The following is a 20923-nucleotide window of genomic DNA, read 5'->3' on the forward strand; positions in this document are numbered from 1 at the left end:
CGCAGCAGTTGAATGGTGAAGTGTGCCCACGATGCCCCTTTGCACACACAGATTCCCCTAATCCCACCCCCCTCACTGCTACCAGCACTTCCTCAATAACAAACAAGGGAAATCCCCTGCCAGAAAATTAATGCAGTGTTACCGTAGCCTGCAGCTGACGGATGGGGGCTAAAATGCAAACTCTGAAAGGCAAGGAATAGCTTTCTGGGAAGCAATTTTTAATTGACCTGCCAGGGACCCAGAGGCCTGGATGCATTTTTAAAATGTCGGTATAAATAACAGAGCCCCCGGTTACAGGCCCTTCCCCAACCTGCGTGGCCTAAACCAGCCTCAACAAACAGCAAAGTTTCATGGATGGTTGAGGCCATTAGCTCATTTAATCTGACTTCCCATAGGTCACAGGCCATTACTATTCAGCCCAAAGCCTTTAGTTAGACCAAAGCATTTCAGCCCTGTTGTGAGCGACGGGCAGAGAACACGAGAAACCGGTGAGCCGACAATGCCTGAGGGTCCCTGCACTGGCAGGGAATTGATTGGGTGAGCCCATACTCAGCGAGTAGTTATCAATGGTTTGCTGTCAAACTGGGAGCGGCCATCTAGTGCCGTCCTGTAGGAGTCAGTCCTAAGTCCAGTACTAGTCAAGATTTTCATGAATGACTTGGATAATGGAGTGGAGAGTATAATTATAAAATTTTCAGACGACACCAAGCTGGGAGGGGTTGCAAGCTCTTTGGAGGACAGGAGCAGAATTCAGAATGACCGTGACAAATTGGAGAATTGGGCGGAAATCAACAAGATGAAATTCAGTACAGAGAAGTGCAAAGTTCTTTATTTAGGAGGGAAAAATCAAAAGAACAACTACAAAATGGGGAACAACTGGCTAGGTGGCAGTGCTGCTGAAAAGGATGTGAGGGTTACAGTGGGTCACAAATTGACTATGAGTCAACCATGGGATGCCTCTGCAAAAAAGGCTGGTATCATTCTGGGGTGTATTACCAGGAATGCTGTATGTAAGGCATGGAAGGTCAATGTCCTGCTCTCCTCAGCACTGATGAGAACTCAGCTGGAGCACTGTGTCCAGCTCTGGGCACCGCACTTTAGGAAAGATGTGGCCAAATTGGAGAGAGTCCAGAGAAGAGGAACAAAAATGATAAAAGGTTCAGAGAACCTGACCTAGGAGGAAAAGTTAAAAAAAAAAAAACCAGGCATGTTACTCTTGGGAAAAGAAGACAGAGGGGGGGACCTGGTAACAGTCTTCAAATATGTTAAGGGCTGTGATAAGGAGGACAGTGATCAATTGTTTTTCACCTCCACTGAAGGTAGGACATGAAATAATGGGCTCATTCTGCAGCCAGGGAGATGTAGGTTAGTGATAAGGAAAAACTTCCTAACTCTCGGGTAGTGAAGTGCGAGAACAGGTTTGCCCCGGGCGATTGTGGAATCCCCGTCACTGGAGGTTTTCAAGAGTAGGTTACACAGACACCTGTCAGGGATGGTCTTGGTCCCGCATCAGCACAGGGGGCTGGTCTTGATGACCTCTTGAGGTCCCTTTCAGCCCTACAACTCTGTAATTCTATGCCCAGACGTTCAACAGCTGGCCACCCGCACCCCTTGCTGCATGGGAAGTTGACAACCACCCTGCCCATGGCCCCAGCCAATCTGACCTGGGGGGAAAATTCCTTCCTGACCCCTAATCGGTCATTCCTCAGCATGCGAGCAAGACCCACCGGCCAGGCAGCTAAAAAGAAGATTCTCTGGACCACCCTAGAACATTGGTCCACCCCGTCTGGGGTCCAGATGGGGGCAGATCGGTGCTGCTTCAGGCTCATGCTGCTCTCTTCCCAAGGGACTGACTGACCCAGGATTAATCTGGGGCAAGGTATCGTGTCCATACCCTGTAACCTTCCAGCCTGAGGTCTTAGCCAATAGCCAGGGCCTTGCAAGGCTGTTCCTCTGTAGACAGCACCTCGCTGAGACAAGGCAGGTCTATTCCAGGTGTGATGGTGTTTATTTACAAAGAATGCCCACAGGACCCTGTTTCCCTATACGCCGCAGAAAAGAAACAGCCGGCAGTTTCCCCGCAGCACAATCCCCACCTTTGCCCCTCCAGTGGGCTCTGTGACCAAGAATCTCTGCCTCTGCTGCCTCTCAGGGTCATGCTCCCACCTCCTTCTCTTGACTTGCTGACTCCAACCCAGGCTGATCTCCTAGGGCTCGGTGCTTGCAACCAGCTCAGCTCTGACCCGCCATGTCTCCTGGCAGTCGCTTCCTTTCTCGGCGGCTCTCTCTACTCCCTAAGTGGCGCTAAGGAGGTCTGTCATTGTCACCTGATAGCTGCCACCAGGGCCTACCAACATTGCACCCCCTGCCGGCACAATCTGTGGGTCGGCTGATTGTTCTATTGAGCCCCAGAACACAGATCTGCATCTAAGAACAGAGAGATACACTCACGCTCTATTTCAAGGTGCTTGGAAAAATACACGCACACTTCAGATCATTTTGAAAACCTCATCTTCAGGACCAGGGGAAGATGGAGCGGAGCTGCTTTTCACAGTCTAACAGGTATGACCCAGCTCTAGACCTGTATGACCCGTCGATCCCGCCCTGTGTTCCTTCTCTCTCCTGGAATGATCCACCGCTAGCCCCCTATAACCCGTCCCTAGCTCTCTTCCCCAGTACAAGCCGTCCAACAAACAGTCCGAAAGGCCATGCCTAGAGGCAGGAAGATGCAGCCCCTTGCCCAGGAGGGTGCCCCTGGGCCGAGCCGGCTGCAGCCCTAGCCCAGGGCGTGGCTGGCACGGTGCCGCCGCAGGCTGCCGTTGGTGGTGTAGCTGCGCCCGCAGTCGCGGCACTGGTAGGGCCGCTCCCCGGTGTGGGTGCGGTAGTGCAGGAAGAGCTCCGAGCTGCAGGGGAAGGCGTCCCCGCAGCGGCTGCAGCGGTAGGGCCGCTCTCCGGTGTGGGTGGCCCGGTGGTGGGCGAGGTGGGAGCTCTGCCGGAAGCGGCGCCCGCAGTCGGGGCAGGGGTAGGGCCGCTCCCCGGTGTGGATCCGCCGGTGCGTCTGGAGCAGGAAGTTGCGGGAGAATCCTTTCCCGCAGTCGGGGCAGCGGTGGGGTCTGCCGCCCGCGTGGCTGCGCCGGTGATGCAGGAACGGCGTGCGGAGCCGGAAGCCCTCCCCACACTGGGGGCACCGGTAGGGGGGCTCCCCGCCTGGATCCCCGTGGGTCCTCTGGTGAGCGGTGCAGTGGGAGCGGATGGCAAAGCTCTTCCCGCAGTCGGGGCACTTGTAGGGTCTCTCCCCGGTGTGGGTGCGCTGGTGGGTGACCAGAGCCGAGCGCTGGCTGAACCCCCGTCCGCACTGGGCGCAGCTGTAGGGGCGCTCCCCGGTGTGGGTGCGCTGGTGGGTCAGGAGGGAGGCGCTGAGGGCGAAGGCCTTGCCGCAGTCGGGGCACCGGTAGGGCCTCTCGCCCGTGTGGGTGCGGCGGTGCCGGATGAGGCTGGAGCGCTGGGAGAAGCCCCGGCCGCACTGGGCGCAGTTGTAGGGCCGCTCCCCGGTGTGGACGCGCCGGTGGGTGACCAGGTACGAGTACTGGCGGAAGCTCTTCCCGCAGTCGGGGCAGATGGTCAGGGCGTCGCCCATGGGGGCTCCCCGGGCGTGTCCCCCCCCCCACACCGCCCCTGGGGGCTCCCCTCCTGCGTCCTGGCGGCTGCCGGGATCCAGCCGGGCCCCTTCCCTGCGCCCGGCAAAGGGAGGGAGACCCCCGAGGGGCAGCAGCGAACCCCCCAACCCCTGCCCCTCTCCCGCGGGGGAGAGCAGGGGCCGGGGCTGCCCCGAAGGCCCGGCGGGCTGGGGGGGGGGGACCCTGCCGGGCTCAGCTGCACAGACCCCCGGAGCTGGCGGGGGGGCGGGGGGGGTCTCTCCGGTCCCAGTTGGGCCCCGATCCCCCGCCCCGGCCCTGCGGCCGCTTCCTCCGGGCGGCGCTTTCCTGCCTCGGCCGCGGCGAGTCTCTCTCGGCGCCGCCCCGCGCCCCGCCCGGCCGGGGCTGCAGCCGGGGACGGGCCCTGCGCCGGGCGGGCCGGGCCGGGAGGGTCCCGGCGCTATCACAGCCCGGCCCCATGTGCTCTGGGGCGGGGCAATGCCTCGGCTTAACCCTTCCCTTGCCGGCACGCTCCCTCCTGGCCCTGGTCGCCTTCCCCCCCCCCGCGGGTCAGGCGGGGTTGAGTCCCTCCCCCCGCTGCAAAACATTTGGGGATCCCCGGTGCTTTGAAGTCCCCCCCCCCCCGCAGGGTGCAATGTTACAAACCGCTGCCTTCACCTGGGGGGGGGGGTTGTGCTACCCTGGCGCAGTTTGCTCCCCCCCCCCCCATCATCTGGTCCAGGGGTAGCAAGGTGGGCCAGGGCGGGGTAGGCTCGGCACAAGTTTGCTACCTCCCCCCATCTCCCGGGAGCCCTTTGTGATGGTGAGAGGTGCCTCTTCATCCCTGGGAAATCTCTGCTTTAAATGGGGACACCCACACAGAAAAAGAGTAAGTCCTACGGTGCCCCAAGCCCTCCTTTTCTTTTTTTGCGGATGCGGACGAACAGGGCTGCTCCTCTGACACCCCTAAAGAAAGGTATTTGTCTAATTTGCAAAAGCATGCTACCGCGCTCCAGGGCCGGGCTGTTGCCTCTAAAACCAGCGAACAGGACGGGGTTGCAATATTTCTGTATTCGGTCTCTTCCCTTTGTAGAAAGTTTCTATAGTAAACAAGCATGTACTGTACAGAGAACACTGCAGCTAGCCTCACACGGGGGGGACAGTGCAGGCACTACTTATGAATACCTTTTAAACACAAGCTCCTAGACCAGGGGTGGCCGGCCTGTGGCTCCGGAGACCTAGAATATCAGGGTTGGAAGGGACCTCAGGAGGTCATCTAGTCCAACCCCTGCTCAAAGCAGGGCCAATCCCCAACTAAATCATCCCAGCCAAAGCTCTGTCAAGCCTGACCTTAAAAACCTCTAAGGAAGGAGATTCCACCACCTCCTAGGTAACCCCTTCCAGTGCTTCACCACCCTCCTCGTGAAAAAGTTTTTCCTAATATCCAACCTAAACCTCCCCCATTGCAACTTGAGACCATTACTCCTTGTTCTGTCATCTGCTACCACTGAGAACAGTCTAGATCCATCCTCCTTGGAACCCCCTTTCAGGTAGTTAAAAGCAGCTATCAAATCCCCCCTCATTCTTCTCTTCTGCAGACTAAACAATCCCAGTTCCCTCAGCCTCTCCTCATCAGTCATGTGCTCCAGCCCCCTAATCATTTTTGTTACCCTCCGCTGGACGCTTTCCAATTTTTCCACATCCTTCTTGTAGTGTGGGGCCCAAAACTGGACAGTTCTATAGATGAGGCCTCACCAATGTCAAATAGAGGGGAACGATCACATCCCTCGATCTGCTGGCAATGCCCCTACTTATACATCCCAAAATGCCATTGGCCTTCTTGGCAATAAGGGCACACTGTTGACTCCTATCCAGCTTCTTGTCCACTGTAACCCCTGCACTCAAGAAAGGGCTAAGTATGATGATTAGTAGTGCTATGATGGTCCTGAAAGCTGTTGTCAAAACTCAGGTCACTTCACTTCTGAACGAGAGTGTCTACACAGGGGTTTAAGGCACTTTATGTGCATCGGTTTCACACCTTTAACGGTACTATCTTAATAAGGGAAGGGAAATTGAAGGGAGACAAACCTGTTATTTCCTCCAGTTTAAAAATGTTTTCATTGGTTTTCTATGACACCCACACAAATGGGGGGCTGCAAACATTCAGATGCAAAATACCTCTGACGGCGAAGGAGCAGGGCTAGCCAAGCAAGCAGTACCAGAGCGGTCAAGCTATGGATAATAATGGTTCATTTAACGTCTGAGGCAGCAGCATAGTTTGGAAAAGATGTGGTTTTGGGGTGTGATATGGGCAACACGCATTAGCTATCTCCCTGTGAAGACACAATGGTGACAAGGCCATTTAGTTTCACCAAACGGCAAACCAGGAGAGGTCAGCACTGTGCTCCGGCCCAATCAATGCAAAGGAGTATCAGGCTAATTCACTTTAAAAAATCCTGGATTTTGGCAGCACAGAACAGTAAATTTGTCAGAATGAAGAATGTCACTGGAATGTATCGTCACAAAATATGTAGCATACATCTTAAAGGCTATGCAATTAAAATATGCAATTAGAAGCATATACAATTCAATTAAAAAAATCAGTATTTACAAATTGACATATCTACAATGCAACAAAGAAAGTAATAGAAAGAAGGAAGTCTGCACTTCAGTGTTTGCAGGATGGGGGATTACTTACAGAGATAAGGATCTTTAATAAGTTTTCAATTATGACAGGAGGGGAGACTCACATGTTACTGGAGGTCCAAAACAGTATTGAATGTTAAAGGCATGTACAACCGTTTTAGGTAGATGCAGTCTTTGGGAGAGGAAACAGAAAAAGTATGAAGCTAGTGCACCCTAAAAGCTCAGAAACAAAAAGACAAAATAAAAGACCCCCCAAACGTACGTATTTATTTAAATGTCATGATTTTCAGGTGTAAAACCCATGATTTTTGAATGCTTGTGGTTGTCAATCTATCTCAGGGTTGTATACCTATATTCAGTAAAAATTACCGTAGAAATTGGCTTCTGAAAAGGATTTCATACAAGATAGTATAGTGCCTTAAGAGCCAGATTTGTAAAGGTATTAAGGGGACTAGCGGAATTTTCAAAAGCATCTAGGTATTTTCAACCCTTAAAAATCTGGCCTGGGATGACTATTTGGGATCGAAGTTTGACACACAAGTGAGGCGAAAAAGGAGGACAGTGCTGGTTAGAGAGGCAAAACAACAGTAGCAGTGGGCAATCCCCCTAGGAGGATCAAAGGAAACCGAAGTAGTTTTGACATGAAACCAGGAAATCAGTCAGCCTAAAAGTCACATGACCCCAAAGAATAAGCTTGGGTATAAAAAAAAAAAGTCCCCCCGGCTCCCCAATTTAGAATTAAAATCTAATGTGGGAGAAACAGGAAGTGCTATACTAGAAACACAGAAGTGCAATTGCTGAAATGACTAACAATTATTAATATTTTGAATGATTATTGCTATTAAAATATCAGTCACATAGCACAATCCAGCTGCACAGTGTTAATGCAGGTAAACGATGAAGTGCTAAGAGCAATCTAAACAACATTTTAAAAAGTAAATAGTTTCCAGGAGTGAAACTCCATTGCCAGTGGATTCCAAGGAAAGCAGAGGCCAGTCCAGGCAACGAGAAGAGCAGCAAAATTGTCTTATGTAGCACCAAAAGGCTCCAACCCCACGTGCTAAGCATTGTGCAGAAACAGTGAGACCATCCCTAACAGGACGAGCTTATGATCTAAATAGAGGGAGGGGAAACTGACTTGGGCAAGGTCACACAGTGGGTCAGTGGCAGAGCCAGGAATACAGTTCAGGACCCTGGAGTCCCAAGTCCACCTCCATTGCCCTGTGTACCTGCCCAATCTCAGTCGTGCGTTGGACAACAACCCTCCAGGCGCTACAGTAATACGCCTAGTAACAAGTCATAGGAATGTGATCTTTGTTGCCATGATGATGCATTTGTGCATGAATAGGAAATTGATCCTTAAGCTTACTTCTCATCACACACACACACACACACACACACACGTAGAAGAGGGGCTGGGAGCCCAGACTCTTGGATTCTAGCCCAGCTCTGGGAGGGGAGTGGGGTCTAGCGGGTTAGAGGAGGGGGGCTGGCAGTCAGCTATGAGTATGTCAGACCCCCACCAGCTCCTGATGCCCAAGGGGCAGCGCTGCTTCACCCAGCGAGATCAGAGTCTGATAATTCTCCTGCAAGACGTCCCTGTAGAGCTGCCTCTGCCCTTCCCCCGTGAGCTCCCACTCTCCCGGGAGAAACACACAGCCAGTCCCTCCCCACAGCACCTGGAAACCCAAGGGACCCCACAACACTGTCCCAGTCCCCAGCAGGAACGAAGAAGAATGGGAATGGATGGGGCTAGGATCCGGTCCTGTTTTTTGTGCACACCCCCTTTGCAAGGGCCTCTGGGAAATGGAGTCTGCCTTTGCAAGGCAGCATGAGCAGGGTTGGCTCTCTCTCTTTACTGATCCTTTTGCCTCGCCCACTCCATTCATATTCATCCAGGGGAGTTGTGATCCACCCCACTCTACCCTGGAAGAGGGTGGCTCCGACCACGATCCTTCCTTGGGTCAGTCCATGGTTCTTCTTCTCTGCATCCTTCCCTGGGCTGAATTAAAGCAATCCATGGCCATAGGTACACCCCACTGGGAGCACGTTAGGGGCTTATTCCTTCACCTGCTTACTTGCCTGATCCTTCTCGCATGACCAGAGAGCAACAATACCTGAAGGCCAAAGGTGCAAACAATTCAATGTTTATTGGGGTGAACTTCCGGCAAGCATGATTCCAGTTTCCTTTCTTAGCGTCCCCCTTCCCAGCTCTGACACCACAGAGCCTTACACCTGTGTCCCTGTTCCCATTCCTGCCCTTAGCCAAACATGATTCCAATTTCCTCACCCTCAATCCCTGTTCCCATTTCCCCTCCCCACACCCACTCACTTCCTGATTGACTGCAGACTATATAGTAAAACTTCAGTTCTGCTTAGCTATACCTTCACCAATCATTTTCCTGAAATTTAACTAACCAATCCTAACATAATGTAACATGATTATTTAACGAATTATGTCCCACCACCTTAGTTAGTTTACACCCAGCAAAATTCATTATACAGCAGACAGAAACAATCCCAGAACCAGACAGAGATTATACAGACAAACAATAGGAAAATGGGGACTACAGTGATAGAACAAACACAGAAATGAGGATTTCACATCCCAGCTATTGATAAGTGAGTTCTTGCCAGACAGGATGCTATCAGACTAAGTTTCCTTTTACATCTTCTAGGCACTTCCCTTTCTCTGGAGGTGATGGGCGCTATCAGGACAGGATTGTATTCCTAACAGCCCAATAGCACCTTCTTTCAATGTGACTAGTTTGGAATGTGAGGATGTGACCATTCGCTTCCCAGCTTATGGCTGCCTCTGTTGCTTAGCCAAAGGCCTTAGCCTAAGAACAGGGCCTCAGACTGTCACAGTAAGAGAAAGACCTTACACCAGCAGACAGTGATTTTGATTCTCTCTTTTATATCTCTCTAACTAGCCAAGTGATAAGAATATACCTAAATTCTTAGCGTACAGGCCTTTACAGACAGGCCTGAATATCTATATCCTAACACTCCACCCCCTTTAGTTTTTTTTCTTTTCCCTTTTGGGATTCTCCTGCCCAGGTATCCCTGGAAAAGCATAGGACATATGGCGACACATTTCCTGATAGGGCCAGGCATCAAGGTGGACGGTGTCGATATTCCATTTGTCCCACTGCCCCTTGTGTAGTATAGTGCCCTGCACCTTCTCTCGTCCGGGCATACCACACCTATTCCAATTAGTGTTCCAGACTTCTCATTATAGTGGGCCAGAGAAGGTTGGGTCCGGGTTGTCTAGTACACTGCAGGGTTTGGAGGGCTTATTACTTATAGGTTATCTCCATATGCAATGTAACACAAGTACAGTTAACAATACAAAATCCATAGCAACACCGAGTCCTGACCACTGCAGTATGGTCCAACATCCGAGACACCCCCAAAACATGGCCTCTCCTCCTTTGACAGGGTCACGATCTTATGTGTCCAATTGCTGGCAGTTGCAACAAGCTGCCCCTGCAGGCTTTGCTTGCTTTTGTCCATATCATAAGTCCATTGAACGTTCACAGAGAAATGGGATATTGTCCAAACCAGCTTGACCACTTGGTATGGAATCAGGCAGTATGCCCTGGTTTGATTATTCACAGCAATAAGGTTCACAGATCCATTTGTGCAGCAAAGTCCAGATAGCAGCATATAGATGGGTGTAGTTTGTTATGGGCTGATGTAATTGTGCCCCCAGTAATATGTACATTCCCAGCAAAACACCTTATACACAGTACACCCAGTTGTCCACCCCTTGCATAGGCCGTTGATCCTGCTCCTCCTTAGTCACAGGAGAGGGGCACATCCAAACATCTTCTGTTGATTTATACTATTCTACACACCCCTCCATTGATTCCCAGTGAGCTCCTCCCCTTCTCATTATTCCATACGGCTCGTGGGAACCACCTTAGTTGCCATTCCATTTCCAGGTACCACGGTAGCTATTACACAGGTGCTGGCCTCCTTGCTGAGCATTTTGCATTCCCATACACATCTGCCCCCCCAAGGTCAGCCTTTTGAAGCCATCCCCCACCCATATCATGAGATTTTTTGTTCATTGAAGCACAGCAATGCTAGCAACAAGACAAACAACACAACACAAAACATAGATCCATGCTATTCTGAGTTATTTTTCCCCGCTGGCGCCAGCTTGCTTGTAGAGTGTCTGAAAAACAAAAGAAACAATTTCCACCCCCCTGGTGGGGACAGATTATTGCTTAATAATAATATCATCACTTTCTTTTACAAATTTCCTTGCTAATTGCAGGAAAAACAGAATAATTACCTCCAGGCTGTCCTTATTTTGTTCTATAGTCAGGCTAGTGAATTACCCCACTCACTGGTCATTTATGAAATTCATGAGGTGGTGTACCTCAGTTTCCCCTCTTGTACAACAGACCATGTTTGCAATAGTTTCTCTGCTGTACCAAACTTTAAGTTTATTCTCAGGTAATAGCTGAGACACAGCTTCAGATTTTAGCACTGTACACATCCTGTGAAAATGCACATTCCTTCCAGATAGTTTAACCTTCATAACATATTAGCCATATTAATTTTACACAAGGTGTAACTGCCTCCCATGCCCACAGAGTTTTCACGCACACCCACCAAAGCAACAATCTGATCCCCCAGAGCCACCCCAAGGCTCAGTGTTCCCATCATTCCTCCCCTTTTCCTTTTACCTGTGCGCACACACAAAATTCCCTTTTGCCTAACATTTCTTGCACTGTGATTACTCTTTTTTACACAACTGTACCCCAATTACACTTTCATCTTGTACAACTAGACAACCAGGGGCAGCCAAGTTAAGTTCCAATAGTTCCCCTTACATCCTTTAGTGATTTTGATTACATTACCCAATAGTCAAACAATTTTGATCAGATTCTCTCTCTGCCTGCAGCAGTCCCTTATAGACTATTTCTGTGGGAAAAGGGCCCATTTTCCCTCAGAATAGCTGTAAAGGTTTCTGGGGACAGAAGCCTAGTGGTGGTAGTAGCCACTCTACCTGACCCCCTTGGATAATTTAATTACCAAGCTTCCATCCAATGTGACTGCACAGAGTTGCACATACAGTTACATTTATAGAACTTTTTTCAGAGTAACAGTCGTGTTAGTCTGTATTCACAAAAAGAAAAGGAGAACTTGTGGCACCTTAGAGACTAACCAATTTATTTGAGCATAAGCTTTCGTGAGCTACAGCTCACTTCATCGGATGCAACTGGGTTTTATCATTAAACAAAAACTTCGGATACTTATGTGAGATGTCAAGAAGGAAGTAGCCTCCATTAAAACTTCAGAAAAACAAAAAAAAGTGTGGAAAGGCAGGGGGAGAGGTGGAAAGAAACCAATTAAGCCTGCCAGGTCAGTTTAAAGTATAGGCTACCAGCAGCAAATTAAGTAAACCAAGGAAGAGAAGAAAAGGACATATTTAGCTTTGATCCAAGAGTAGGCTCCCTGGGTTGAAACAGTTGGGAACCCTTATCCCCAGGTTCTCATTCTGGCTCTGGGAGAAGAGTAGGGGTTGTTACCTGCTCCTGCAAATCCTGCCACTCCCCCCCCCCCGCCCGCACCTTCTTTCTCTCCACTCCCCCAGGAGCAAGTCCCAGCTCCAGTCTCTAAAGGTCGTCTGTTAACTCTGCTTTTGACTTTAAACCCTGCTGTTCCAAATCATCTTTAACCACCCCTAACTAATTTACAACCCTTCAGCAGCCCTTGCTGAAGCAGCACCAAACTTGAAAGATTCCTGGCAGCTTCCCATAATGCTGCCCTTACTTCAAACCTCTCACAAGTGGACTGAAGGGCCTCCTTTCCCCGGAACGCATCCAGTCCCCATGGGCAGGGACCTTCTTCCACTCCCCCGTATACCAAGGAGGGTGGGCTCCTCAGCCACCCCCCATCCCTCTGGGTCCCCTAACACTTCCTCCATTTCCTTGTTAATCTCATCCCAGGTTGACCCCTGCACCCGGTATGGGCCCTGGTTCTTCCTTATCCATTTATCCAAAAAATCCTTTACCCTGGCTTGACAGAACCCGCAACTACCATCACGAGAGTTTGCGATACCCCCTCGAAGCAGCTGCGTGGACTGTTGGGGAGGGGGACTTACAGGCTGCCGCTCACCTATCCAATGCGATGCATCTGAGTCACCAGCACCAAGATGTTAGGGGGCTTATTCCTTCACCCACTTACTTCCCTGGTCCTTCTCACATGACCAGAGAGCAACAATACCCGAAGGCCAAAGGTGCAAACAATTCGATGTTTATTGGGGTGAACTTCCAGCAAGCATGATTCCAGTTTCCTTCCTTAGTATCCTCCTTCCCAGCTCTGATACCACAGTTCCTTACACCTGTGTCCCTGTTCCCATTCTTGCCCTTAGCCAAACATGATTCCAGTTTCCCCACCCCCATTCCCTGTTCCCATTTCCACTCCCCACACCCACCCACTCACTTCCTGATTGACTGCAGTCTATATAGTAGAACTTCAGTTCTGCTTAGCTATACCTTCACCAATCACTTTCCTGAAATTTAACTAACCAATCCTAACATATTGTAACATGATTATGTAACCAATTATGTCCCACCACCTTAATTAGTTTACACTCAGCAAAATTCATCATACAGCAGACAGAAACAATCCCAGAACCAGACAGAGATTATACAGACAAACAATAGCAAAGTGGGAACTATAATGACAAAACAATACAGAAGTGAGGATTTCACATCCCAGCTATTGATAAGTGAGTTCTTGCCAGACAGGATGCTATCAAACTAAGTTTCCTTTTACATCTTCTAGGCACTTCCTTTTCTCTGGAGGCGATAGGAATACAATCCTGTCCTGATAGCTCCTAACAGCCCAATAGCACCTTCTTTCAATGTGACTAGTTTGGAATGTGAGGATGTGACCATTCGCTTCCCAGCTTATGGCTGCCTCTGTCACTTAGCCAAAGGCCTTCGCCTAAGAACAGGGCCTCAGACTGTCACAGTGAGAAGGCCCTTACACCGGCAGACAGTGATTTTGATTCTTTCTTTTATACCTCTAGAACTAGCCAAGTGATAAGAATACACCTAAATTCTTAGCGTACAGACCTTTACAGACAGGCCTGAATATCTATATCCTAACAGCACACTTCCCATTCCCCTCCCTCTGCTATGGCCCCCTCCCTTCCATGATCTCCCCACACCACTGTTCCCTGTCTTCCATGGGGCTGTGTAATGGTCCTCACTCAGGATCTGGTTGGGGAGCATGGCTTAGTGGTCAGTCACAACCCCTGACTGCCAAGGGGCTTGAGGGACAGGGAGCCCAGGTCCTCCCACTCTACCAGGCTCTGACCCAGGGCTCTTTGGGCTACCAGTAGGCTGGCAACCAAAGCTGTCCTCCCTGGGCCTCTTCCTCCCCTCATCCCCCTGGGTCAGTTTAGTTCAAGGCTTTCCCTGGTGGGGAAAGCTAAACCACAGTAAATAAGAGGGGGTTACCAATGTCCAAAGGATACGTCCCTCTTTGGGTGGGTCCTCCTTTCCAGGCAGCTATCACAGCCTTCAGGCTTCCCACTGCACTCTGCAGGTTTTCTCACCTCTAGCTCTGCAACCTAAAGGAGCGAATTCCCTGTCTCTTAATTCCTCCAGCAGATGGAGCATTTGCTGCAGGTGGGACAGGGCGGGGCTGGCTGAGCCCAAAATAATCCCTTAACTCCTTGTTGCCCAGTATGGCAACCCCATCAGAGGCTGGCTGGGAACTCCGCTCCAGTCCAACCCAGCAGCAAAATCTGTGTCTGGGGCCTTGGGGCTTTCCTCTCTGCCTCCGAGTCCTGTGCTGTTACCAGAGTAACAGGTTTCAGAGCTAAGATGCATAGGGCACTTCCCCCACCCCTTCAGAGAGTGTTCGGCTCAGGCTCTTTGTAGACTCAGGCAGTATTGCTGCACTGATTACAATCAGGGCAGTTCACACCTCTCTGAGCAATAGGCTCAGGCTCTCTGCAGACTCAGGCAGCATTGGTTCCATTTGGAAAAGTTCCCACCTGTGAGTGATGAGTTCAGCTCACAGCAAAGAAACATTCTGAAACTTTTCTTTGCAACCTTGAGCGTTAGAGATTTTGTTTTTAATGAAAACGGGGATTCTGATAAAAACTTGCAACTCCAGAAGCCAGGGCCCTGAGAATGGAACTAAACCCAGCCCCAATTCGTTATCCAAACCTCTAAGGCCTCCCCAATAACCACACTCACCCCCAACACAACCCTTCCTTTCAATACCTCCATAACGACAACACTGACTTCCAAACTGTCACCTGTGAAGGTTGTCTTTATTACATGCAGCCTGGTAGAACACGGAGGTTGTGATCAGTGTCCCTTGTTGGTCAAGGAGTACTGACCGTGGAGGAAGTCCCTACCTCAAAGAGTTTACAGTCTGTTCAGCAGATACAGAGTTGAAATTCTCCCTGGAGCCTCAGGGCTTTGGAAACGCGATCCACATTACAATGTGTGGGGATCAGACATCGAAAGGTGCCTAGATTCATAGATTCCAAGGTCAGAAGGGACCATTGTGATAATCTAGTCCAGTGGTTTTTAAACTTTTTTTCTGGCCACCCAGTTGAAAAACATTGTTGATGTCCGTGACCCAATGGAGCTGGGGATGAGGGGTTTGGGGTGTGGGAGGGGCTCGGGGCTGGGGTTGAGATGCAGGGGTGAGGGCTGTGGGGTGGGCCAGGAATGAGGGGTTTGGGTGTAGTAGGGGGCTCTGGGCTGGGGCAGGGGGTTGGGGTGCGGGATGGGGGCAAGGCTCTGGGCTGGGGGTGCAGGCTCTGGGGTGGTGCCAGGGATGAGGGGTTTGGGGTGCAGGAGGAAACTCCAGGTTTGGGGGAGGGGCTCAGGCTAGGGCAGGGGATTGGGGCACGGGCTTACCTCGGATGGCTTCTAGTTAGCGGCGCAGCGGGGGTGCTAAGGCAAGCTTCCTGCCTGTCCTGGCACAGCGCCGTGCCTTGGAAGCGGCCAGCAGCAGATCTGGCTCCTAGGCGGAGGCGCGCAAAAGGCTCTGTGTGGCTGTCACCCGCAGGCACTGCCCCCCCGCTCCCATTGGCTGGGAACCAGCCAATGGAAATGCGGAGCTGGTGCTCGGGGTAGCGCACGGAGTCCCGTGGCCCCCAGACCTAGGAGCTGGACCTGCTGCTGGCCATTTCCAGGGCACAGTGCGGTGTCGGAGCAGATAGGGTCTAGCCTGCCTTAGCCGGCAGCACTGCCGCTGGGACTTTTAACGGCACGGTCGGCGGTGCTGATTAAAGCCGTCACGACCCAGTGTCTGACATTCCGCGACCCAGTACTGGGTCACAACAAACAGCTTGAAAACCACTGATCTAGTCTGACCTCCTGTATAGCACTGGCCCGAGAACTCCCTCCAAATAATTCCTAGAGCAGAGCTTGTAGGAAAGCCTCCACTCCGGATTTAAAAATTTTCAGGGATGGAGAATCCACCATGACCCATGGTAAATTGTTCCATTGGTTAATTACTCTGTTAAAAATGTATGCCTTATTGCCACCTTTACTGCCTAAGGGACGGGGCGATCCAATCCCCATTAACATTAATAAAGGGGGCATCTGAACCCCGTGGTTAACTCTGAACACCCCCCCCCCTCCCCCGCGCATCAAAAAGGCACTAGGAGTTTGGCTAGAAATCAAGGGATTAAATCCAAGGGGTTGTCTGAAATAAGTGAGGTCCCGAAAACTGTTTAGCTCGCCCTAGCTGTACTCCTGCACTGGAGGGAGAATGTACGAAGGGAGACACATGTATGGGTTTTATGGGGCATTATAAGGGATGAACCTTGGCTAATACACACCCCAGGGCTGGGACGTGTAAGGGGAGGCATGTATGGCATTCTAGGCTGTATGGGTTCTCCCGTGTGTAATAAGGTGCGAACTCCGAACAAAGCTCCTCCCACACTGGGGGCATTTGAAGGGTCTCTCCCCAGTGTGGATCCGCAGGTGGCCGGCCAGGGTGGATCCTTGAGTGAAGCATTTCCCGCAGATAGGACATTTGTATGGTTTCTCCCCTGTATGAACCGACTGGTGCCGGATCAGCTGGGAGCTGCGGACAAAACCCCTCCCGCAGGGGCACCTGTAGGGCCGCTCCCCTGTGTGGGTGCGCTGGTGCTGCAGGAGGTGGCAGCTCTGAGCAAAGCCCTTCCCGCAGTCAGGGCATTTATAGGGCCGCTCCCCCGTGTGGCTGCGCTGGTGCCGGTTCAGGTTGCGGATCTCGCTGAAGCCCTTCCCGCACTCAGGGCATTTATAGGGTCTCTCTCCCGTGTGGGTGCGGCAGTGCAGGGTGAGCTGGGAGCGCCGCAGGAAGCCCCTCCCGCAGTCGGGGCATTGGTAGGGGCGCTCCCCGGTGTGGGTTTGCTGGTGGCGGATCAGGTGGGAGCTCAGGCCAAAACTCTTCCCGCACACACCGCAGCTGAAAGGGCGCTCCCCGGTGTGAGTACGCTGGTGCTGGATCAGGCCTGAGCTCTCGACGAAGCCCTTCCCACAGTCAGGGCACTGGTAGGGGCGCTCCCCGGTGTGGGATCTCTGGTGTCGGAGGAGCCGGGAGCTCCAAGGGAAGCTTTTCCCACACTCGGGACACGTATTCGCTCTCTCCCTGGCCTGGGTTCCCCAAGACACTCTGTCATATTCAGCTTCGACACCAGCTCTGGATTGACTCAGTTTCCCTGCCAGGGGGGCAGAATGGCAATGGAGAGCCTCATCAGTATCCTCCGGCTTGGGGCTCTGGGACGTCCTCGGCAGCTCCGCTCCCACAGTCCCTTCCCGCTGCGGGATCTCCTCAAAGTTCCCACTCGCCATCCCGGCACCTGCTGGGAGAGAGAGAGAGAATCCAGGTGGGGCTCGTTCCCTGTGCTGGGGTGAGGGGGGGGCAGCAAAGGGGTTTGTCGCTGAGCAGAAAACCTGATGGGCAGGACGTGAATCCCCCAAACCCTTCCCTGAGGGGAGGGGGGGGGCCGGGGCTGCCCCAACAGCCCAGTTGAGCCCCCAGAGAAAGGCTGGGGGAGGGAGGGCTCCTGCCGGGGGGGGGATCCGGGAGTGACACCTGCCCTGAAGACAGGGACCTGCCGGGGACGATACTGAGAGGAGACAGAACTGGGGGCTCCCGGCGGCTTTGCTGGGATCCCAGCTGTTCCCTTCCCTCCCGGACGGGCTCCGAGCCGGGGTCGCTCATCCCTCACCTGGGCGGGCGCCTCTCGGGGTCTCCCTTTCCTCGGAGCCCGGGAGATCCGGGACCCTCGGCTCTTCCCCTGGCTCCATGCGGGGGATCCCGGCCGGGACGGGGAGTCCCGCTCTGGGGAAGGAAACAGGCGAGACGGGGCTCGGTGAAATGTCCCCCGAGGTCTCGGTCCGGGGAACCCGCCCTGGGTTTACCCCGGGCCCCGCTCCCTGCTGGGGGACACGGGATCCGCGCTGGGGGTGACAGTCCCGGGGCCGCGGGGCCGGTCCCCCAGAAATCTCAGCGGGGAAGAGCCCTGAGCCGGAGCTGCCCCGGGGCCGCCAGAGCCCGCGAGCTCCTGATCCCCGCGGGGCAGCGCCGCAGCCAGCGAGCCCGGAGCCCGGTAACTCTCCTGCGGCGCGTCCCGCAGAGCTGCCTCTGCCCGTCCGCCGGGAGCCCCCCCACCCCGCCCCGCCCCGCCCCGCGGGACCCTCCGCCAGCCCCGCCGGGAGCCCCCCCTCGCCCCGCAACGCGGGACCCTCCTCCGGCCCCGCGCCGCACCTGCCCCGGGGCAGCGTCCCCAGGCACTCAGGCCGGGGCGGGACCGACTTTCGGACGGGGCGGGGGCGGGGGCGGCTTCCAGCGCGGCCCACTTGGCCAAGGTCTCTGGGAAATGGAGTCTCCCTTTGCCGTGCCCCGGGGGGGAGGGGCTGGAGGTTCCCGCCTCGGCCCCACCCCCTCGTGAATATTCATGAAGGGGCGGGGAGCTGGTACCTGTGTTCCAGGCTGCCCCTTCGCCGGGAGATCCGCTCTGGCTGCAGCAGGAATTCACTGCGGGCCGGCTCGGAGCCGTGTGCCGGGGGCGCTCAGACACGATGATCCCCACGGTCCTGTGTGGCTTTAAGAGCTACGAATCTGCCCCCTCGCCTGGCAGGCGCAGGGAGGCCCGGGGGGCGGGGCGGGGGCAGGAGAAGGGTCAGGAGGCAGGACAGACGGTCCGCTGGAGCGAGGCTGGAGAGCCGGGGGCTGGTCAGCCTAGAGCGGGGAGGAGGGAGAGGGGACCGGAGAGAGGAGCGAGGTGGAGACAGGAGCTTAGGATCTTCTGTGCCACAAGACCCTCAGGGGACGTTCAGTGGACTTGAAAGGCAACAGATTACAGAGGAAGAACTTTAGGACACCAGTCCCAGCCTCGAGCCAGGCCTGCCCAAGACAGACACAAGGTGGGAGAGGGAAAGAGGCTCAGAGAAGGGCATGGTTTCAGAGTAACAGCCGTGTTGGTCTGTATCCGCAAAAAGAAAAGGAGGACTTGTGGCACCTGAGAGACTAACCAATTTATTTGAGCATAAGCTTTCGTGAGCTACAGCTCACTTCATCAGGTGGATTGAGTGGAAAATGCAGTGAGGAGATTTATATACACACAGAACATGAAACAATGGGTGTTTTTCATGCACACTGTAAGGAGAGTGATCACTTAAGATGAGCTATTACCAGCAGGAGAGCACGGGGATGGGGGGTGGGGAGGGCTAAAGAAAACCTTTTGTAGTGATAATCAAGGTGGGCTATTTCCAGCAGTTAACAAGAATGTCTGAGGAACAGTGGGCCGGGGTGTGGGAGAGGGAGATAAACCTAGGGAAATAGTTTTACTTTGTGTAATGACTCATCCACTCCCAGTCTCTATTCAAGCCTAAAATAATTGTATCCAATTTGCAAATTAATTCCAATTCAGCAGCCTCTCGTTGGAGTCTGTTTTTGAAGTCTTTTTGTTGTAATATTGCAACTTTTAGGACAGAGATCGAGTGACCAGAGAGATTGAAGTGTTCTCTGACTGGTTTATGAATGTTATAAATCTTGACGTCTGATTTGTGTCCATTTATTCTTTTACGTAGAGACTGTCCAGTTTGACCAATGGACATGGCAGAGGGGCATTGCTGGCACATGATGGCATATATCACATTGGTGGATGTGCAGGTGAACGAGCCTCTGATATTGTGGCTGATGTGATTATGCCCTATGATGGTGTCCCCTGAATATATATGTGGGCGCAGTTGGCAACGGGCTTTGTTGCAAGGATAGGTTCCTGGGTTAGTAGTTCTGTGGTGTGGTGTGTGGTTGCTAGTGACTATTTGCTTCAGGTTGGGGGGCTGTCTGTAGGCAAGGACTGGCCTGTCTCCCAAGATTTGCGAGAACGATGGGTCGTCCTTCAGGCTAGGTTGTAGATCCTTGATGATGCGTTGGAGAGGTTTTAGTTGAGGGCTGGTTGGCTTGTGGCGTTCTGTTATTTTCTTTGTTGGGCCTGTCCTGTAGTAGGTGACTTCTGGGTACTCTTCTGGCTCTGTCAATCTGTTTCTTCACTTCCGCAGGTGGGTATTGTAGTTGTAAGAATGCTTGATAGAGATCTTGTAGGTGTTTGTCTCTGTCTGAGGGGTTGGAGCAAATGCGGTTGTATCATAGAGCTTGGCTGTCGACAATGGATCGTGTAGTGTGGTCTGGGTGAAAGCTGGAGGCATGTAGGTAGGAATAGCGGTCTGTAGGTTTCCGGTATAGGGTGGTGTTTATGTGACCATCGCTTATTAGCACCATAGTGTCCAGGAAGTGGATCTCTTGTGTGGACTGGTCCAGGCTGAGATTTATGGTGGGATGGAAATTGTTGAAATCATGGTGGAATTCCTCAAGGGCTTCTTTTCCATGGGTCTAGATGATGAAGATGTCATCAATGTAGCGCAAGTAGAGTAGGGGCGTTAGGGGATGAGAGCTGAGGAAGCGTTGTTCTAAGTCAGCCATAAAAATGCCATCATGTCATGTGCCAGCAATGCCCCTCTGCCATGTCCATTGGTGAAACTGGACAGTCTCTACGTAAAAGAATAAATGGACATAAATCAGACATCAGGAATTATAACATTCAAAAACCAGGTGGAGAACACTTCATTCTCTCTGGTCACTCAATCTCTGTCCTAAAAGTTGCAATATTACAACAAAAAGACTTCAAAAACAGACTCCAACGAGAGGCTGCTGAATTGGAATTAATTTGCAAACTGGATACAATTATTTTAGGCTTGAATAGAGACTGGGAGTGGATGAGTCATTACACAAAGTAAAACTATTTCCCCATATTTAATCCCCCCCCGGAACTGTTCCTCAGACATTCTTGTTAACTGCTGGAAATGGTCCACCTTGATTATCACTACAAAAGGTTTTCTTTAACCCCCCCACACCCCTCCCCGCTCTCCTGCTGGTAATAGCTCATCTGAAGTGATCACTCTCCTTACAGTGTGCATGATAAACACCCATTTTTTCCATGTTCTGTGTGTATATAAATCTCCTCACTGCATTTTCCACTGAATGCATCCGATGAAGTGAGCTGTAGCTCAGGAACGCTTCTGCTCAAATAAATTGGTTAGTCTCTAAGGTGCCACAAGTACTCCTTTTCTTTTTAGAGAAGGGAATGA

At 52.3% G+C, this 20923-nt stretch overlaps 2 protein-coding genes across 3 annotated transcripts in view; both read right to left on the reverse strand.

Moving 5' to 3' along the window:
- The window catches only part of LOC119566362 (zinc finger and SCAN domain-containing protein 2), a 558782-nt gene that overhangs the window by 507228 nt on the left and 30631 nt on the right, over window positions 1-20923 (reverse strand). The window lies entirely within an intron of this gene.
- On the reverse strand, window positions 808-17938 carry LOC114020459 (zinc finger protein 345). Its single transcript, XM_037899137.2, has 3 exons — window positions 17500-17938; window positions 16208-17130; window positions 808-3598 (listed from the first exon to the last, which is right to left on the reverse strand). Exons 1-3 carry the CDS (start codon window positions 17576-17578, stop codon window positions 2777-2779), a joined length of 1824 nt encoding a protein of 607 aa, XP_037755065.1. The 5' UTR covers window positions 17579-17938; the 3' UTR covers window positions 808-2776.

This window comes from Chelonia mydas, chromosome 6, assembly GCF_015237465.2.
Source record: "Chelonia mydas isolate rCheMyd1 chromosome 6, rCheMyd1.pri.v2, whole genome shotgun sequence".
Taxonomy (NCBI): Eukaryota; Metazoa; Chordata; order Testudines; family Cheloniidae; genus Chelonia; species Chelonia mydas.